The 5548-nt window shown below is 35.7% G+C and overlaps 1 protein-coding gene across 1 annotated transcript; it reads right to left on the minus strand.

Moving 5' to 3' along the window:
- Positions 1 to 822: 822 nt before the first annotated feature.
- On the minus strand, positions 823 to 4509 carry LOC139892687 (ruBisCO large subunit-binding protein subunit beta, chloroplastic-like). The gene is made up of 14 exons (XM_071875803.1): positions 4282 to 4509; positions 4083 to 4211; positions 3863 to 4000; positions 3650 to 3745; positions 3315 to 3557; positions 2914 to 3148; positions 2672 to 2841; positions 2495 to 2572; positions 2323 to 2394; positions 2109 to 2213; positions 1924 to 2016; positions 1322 to 1414; positions 1084 to 1207; positions 823 to 991 (listed from the first exon to the last, which is right to left on the minus strand). Exons 1-14 carry the CDS (start codon positions 4507 to 4509, stop codon positions 978 to 980), a joined length of 1818 nt encoding a protein of 605 aa, XP_071731904.1. The 3' UTR covers positions 823 to 977.
- Positions 4510 to 5548: the final 1039 nt, after the last annotated feature.

Consider the following 5548-nt stretch of genomic DNA (forward strand, 5'->3'; position numbering starts at 1 on the left):
ATTATTAATTAAACGTTGAAAAATTCAGGGTCGTTACATGTGCGTTGTAACATTTGTGGTACCTTGTGCTTTTTTCGAGTTATATAATATTCTGCTTAAAAAAATTTTTTTGTTAAATTTGTCTTTGAGCATTAGAGACCAAACTCGTCAAATAATTTTATACAATTTTTTTTTTTTTAAGTATATTCCATTCTTCACATTCAAGATATAAATATCAAGAAAATATTCTAACTCACCAAAATCTTCTAATACTATTTTCACAAAATCTTTGAAGTTAACGATCTATGATTCATCATTGTTAGTTGTGACTATCATCATGCAAAGCAAGAAACAAAGCACTAGAACTCCATACAAACTAAGAATAATAACTTGCACTTTGCACAAAACTATTTTCTTTAATAAACAAGGTTAATTTTTCATGTCATTTTCTTGAAGCCTATTTAAAACCATATAACGACTTGACAACTTTACGTACTTGAGTTTTATTCTCGGAAAAAAGTTACCTTGTGGAGTTGTGTTAACTCCATATAAACTTCTTCAACTAAATAATTACAAGTAAATGCATTACTGTATTATTTATATAATTTTCATACATTTTAAATGGCTAATGTTAAAAAATCTATACTTAATACCCTTCATATACGGAGTAACGTTTAAGAAGCAGCTACCAAAGCAGCCTCAACGCACAAGTTTTTGGCGAATGAGAGTGTTTTGGTGAAAATGGGTCAAATTTTAAGGCGAATTAAACCAACATGGCCCTCAGACAATTAATAAATGTCATAATTGAACAAATGTACTACGTGTAAAAATAAAGAGATATCAAGTTACAATTAGTTCATGATGAATTGGAGACGCACATCTGTGATGTATTGGCTCTGCAGACGATACACTCTTAACTGCTTCATAAAGACATGTATAAAGAGACGTAATTTTTACCCTAAACCGATTACTCTATTCACTCGATCGATACCAGCTCATCAAAAACCATAACCTGCTCACAAAAACAATCATTTACAAAGAGGCTCCCACAATAAGCTTGTCAAATTTAAATGCAAAATCAAACATCACAAAAGAACAGAGTACCTGAGTTACCCATTGGGTTACCATCCAGCATAGGTTGAGGTTCCTTGATTACAACAACCACAGCATCCGATGTAAGGAACGTTTTTGCAACCGATGAAGCATGCTCCAAACAACATCTTACCACCTGGTTAATTTATTTAATTGCAATTAGCATACACAACATCATCATTACGCAGACTAAATTTATCATCATGATATGAAAGAAAGGTTAAAAGTGTACACGAATAAAAATTCTTACCTTTGTTGGATCAATGATACCAGCAGCCATCAAATCCTCATATTTCCCGTTTGCAGCATTGTAACCAAACTTAGGATTATCACTAGCTAGAACCTGAAAAATTGAATCCAAAATATCAACCGAATGAGCTGACGCATGTTTTTGTATTAATAACCAGTCACTAAAAATCACGTATAACTACTATTGTAAAAGTCGGCTGACACGTCAGTTTGGGGACTAGCCCGTCCCGACTCGCCCAAAAGCGCCTTAAAAGTCGGTCAACGCTAAAAAGCCGGGTCAAAGTTGGTCAAACTTGGTCAAAATCGGTCAAAATTGGTCAAAATTGGGCTGAGTCGGGTCAAAGTCGGCAAAGTCGGGCTGAGTCGGGTCAACGCTAGATTTTGTGCCATATATCTATGTCAGAAATATTTTATGTTTTATGTATTTATGTGTAATATATATGTTTAATTTAATATAAAAGTCAATGTTGGTCAACGCCCGAGTCGTCCCTATCTTGTCCCCGACTCGTCCCTCTAAGGTCCCGACCGACTCGTCCCTCTAAGGTCCTGCCGACTCGACCCCAACTGACGACTTTTACAACCTTGAGTATAACTAATGGTTACCTTCTCGATCACCACGCTTCCATTTACACCAGCGTTTTTAGCAATCAACTTCATAGGGTAGCCAAGGGCTCGTTTCACAATATCAGCTCCTACCTATTAATTAATGTTCATAAAAAAGTGAATAACGCCACAGTCAACATTGCAATAAAGATGGTCCACTAATAGTGCAATGATAAAGGTGCTACCTTTTGTTCATCATTGTCAAGAGTATCTTTGATACTATCTACCTTTGCAGCAAGGCGTAAAAGAGCGCATCCACCACCCACGACAATGCCTTCTTCAACAGCTGCCTGTAAATACATTTTGTCAACTTAATCTATTTAGTTAACGACTATAAATTAACAAGGTTACAAACCGTAAAACATAGTTTCTACACAGAAATAGTTTTTGGCAGCTCACCTTTGTCGCATTAAGGGCATCCTCTACCCTCAGTTTCTTTTCTTTAAGTTCCGTCTCTGTTTGTGCACCAACCTGTAATTACATTACATAAATTCAAGAAATGAAACCCTACATTGACAAATTTTGGATTTTATGTCACCGTTATAGGTAATTTCTCTTATAAAAAAATCACCTGAATAACGGCAACTCCACCAGTAAGTTTAGCAATTCTTTCATTACACTTTTCTCTTTGGTAATCATGTTCTGCTACCTGTAACGTCAATCAAAACATTCGTCAAAAAAAAAAAAAGAGAGACGATTATAAAAGTTGTAAACATCACATATTCAAAACAAAAAAAAAAAAGCCCACCTCGTATTGGTTTTTAATTTGAGCGACTCGTTTATTAATTAACTCCCGAGTCCTTCCGTCTCCAACAATAGTGGTTGTATCTTTAGTTATCACCATTTTTGCCGCAGATCCCAACACCTCGCTTCCCGCATTCTCAAGAGTCAACCCGACCTGGTCTCTTATCACAGTTCCTGAAACAAACACAATGCAATATGGATATTATTATATGAATACGAACATAAGGAAACTAAGAAGACTCTTACCTCCTGTAAGAATAGCAATATCATCGAGATATTGACTCTTGCGTTCACCAAATGCAGGGGCCTTGAGTGCTGCAATCTTTAGTGGGCCCCGTAGCTTGTTCACTACAAGGGTCGCAAGAGCTTCTTGCTCAACGTCCTCTGCTATGATCACTATCGGGTACCCTCCTTTTATAGCATCTTCCAATACAGATACTAAATCTTGTGCATTAGTTACCTTTTTGTCAACTAAAAGCAACTGCACCACAAAACATCTAATAAACATCCACTAATACAATCCGGTGTACCCAAAATATACCAAGATTGATAATTCATTAATTAATTTTTTTTTTTTTTTTTTTAGGTCTTATTGTTGCAATTCTAAGTTCTAAGATGATAAAGGTTATTTTTATTAGAAATATTACCTTACAATTTTCATACTCGACACACATTTTCTCAGTGTCAGTAACGAAATACGGAGAGAGGTAACCACGATCAAATTGCATGCCTTCGACAACGTACATGCTATTTTCAGCGCTTTTTCCTTCTTCAAGAGTCACAATGCCCTGCCTTCCAACTTTATTCATTGCATCAGCAATCAAATTTCCCACCTCATAATTGTTCCCTGCACTCACTGCTGCCACGTCAGCTAGCTCATTATCTTCAACCTAATATCTCATATAGTATTCGATCAGAAACGGTTACAGCACAACAAGGATTGATAAACCACATATAAAACAAAAAAATAATCTGTGCTTACTTCTTTTGACATCAGCTTAAGTTCAGCCACAAGGGCTTTAGTGGTTCTTTCAATACCCCTTGTTATTTGAATTGGGTTTGCACCTGCTGCCACCACCTGAGAGATAATCGGTTAACCAGTTAACGATAACTACGCCTGATAACCGATTATACGCTTCAAGGAATTCAAGATTTATCTATTAAAAAGGCTTAATCAAAGCACTGATCAGTATACCTTAACACCTTCAGAGATCATGCCTTGTGCGAGAACAATGGACGTTGTTGTACCATCACCAGCCAAATCATTCGTCTTTGAAGCCGCTTGTCGCACCAGCTTAGCACCAACGTTTTCAACTGGATCTTCCAATTCAACCTATATTGATAAAACATAATATTTTTGATTCCTAAATCCGAAATTATAAATAATGTAAGGTTATTGCTCAATTGTAAAAAACCTCTTTAGCTACGGTCACACCATCATTCACAATTTTTGGGGACGACCCATACTTGCTCTCGAGAACTACATTGCGCCCTTTTGGACCAAGAGTAACCCCAACTAAATCAGCAAGTTTGTTGACACCAGCCTACACATAAACAAAGATATATTAGCCATCTAAATAGCGTAAAACTAATTCATGTTAGTTTGATACTCACCTGCATTTTCTTAGTCGCAGACCCATCCTTGTTGAAGTACAATTCTTTGGCCATTGCCTTAACTTTGGGATTCATTTTTTTCTTCAAAACTACATTTCTTCTTCCATTTGAAAACGGAGTGGATGAAATAGAAGCGATCGAAGACAATGATCGTGTCGTTGTGGAATTTAATTTAGTATCAAGAGTCCCGTAAGTGCTAACGGACATCATGGGGGTAATCGATGTCATTTTCGACTAGTTTACAAACTAGACAAAATTAAAATTGGAACATTAGAACATAGCAATTGCAAATAATAGAATAATTGAATCGCAAAATTAACAAGGAATCCAGCAAGTAGAAGTTCCAAAGTAACAGAAGAAGTTACTATTCTTCATGAACAAACATCTAGTGACACCAACTGTATATCAAGCATAACATCTAAAGTAACCTAACCACAAATAATTAAATCAGGCATTTAATTCAAAATAAATAAATTCACGAGCTGTTAATCCAGTTTGCATACTTTGTTAACTGTCTACTAATCTCAGCTACGAGATCAATCAATATTGGTATTATTAATGAAAAATGAAATTAGTTAACGTGAAATGTGGATGAACACTAATGTTATACTCCGTATATGTTTAAATACTACCTTTATTACCAAAATATTTGCAGAAGACAGTTCTTATAATGTAAATATAATCCAACAACATGAAACAAGTATACAAGAACAATACATCCCTACGAGAAATGTAACTTAGGCCGCTTAAACTTGTGACAGCTGCGAGCCAGGTCAGGAACGACTGCATATTAACCAACGATTGCTTGCGGTTCGCTCACTAACGACACCACTTAGGGCAGTTATTAATGTGGTTTAAATTGTTGTACATCTTGATAACTGCCATGTTGAAAGTGACTCACAACCGCTATTTACAATGATTCAATGCATGCTATCGACAACATTCATGGCGTCATTAGCAAAATCCTTTGATTATCATTTTTAACAAACATTTACGGAGTATTTTATTAAACGTTTCTCCGTTCACATTTACAGTATTAAATAGAGTAACAAAAGTATGAAAAACCTAGATCGGGCCATGATAAGTGATCTATAGGTGCCAAATAATAGCATTATAATCACAAGTTGATGAACAAATAAAATAAATAAAATGATTTTTAAATTAAAGAGGTAAAAGGATGGAAGATTTACCGGAAAACTAGGAACGAAACAAAAAAATGAAGTAAACTGTGGCGGGTTAAGTAGGTGGTCACCGGAAACTGTGACGG

Source organism: Rutidosis leptorrhynchoides, chromosome 2 (genome assembly GCF_046630445.1).
Source record: "Rutidosis leptorrhynchoides isolate AG116_Rl617_1_P2 chromosome 2, CSIRO_AGI_Rlap_v1, whole genome shotgun sequence".
Taxonomy (NCBI): domain Eukaryota; kingdom Viridiplantae; phylum Streptophyta; class Magnoliopsida; order Asterales; family Asteraceae; genus Rutidosis; species Rutidosis leptorrhynchoides.

Excerpts from the sequence above, each read along its gene's own strand:
- LOC139892687 (XM_071875803.1), bottom strand. The coding sequence starts at position 4,509 with ATGACATCGATTACCCCCATGATGTCCGTTAGCACTTACGGGACTCTT. Across the intron at positions 3,746-3,862 it reads TGATCTCTGAAGGTGTTAAG|GTGGTGGCAGCAGGTGCAAA; the intron begins GTATACTGATCA and ends ATTATCTCTCAG. Across the intron at positions 3,149-3,314 it reads TCGAGTATGAAAATTGTAAG|TTGCTTTTAGTTGACAAAAA; the intron begins GTAATATTTCTA and ends TTTGTGGTGCAG.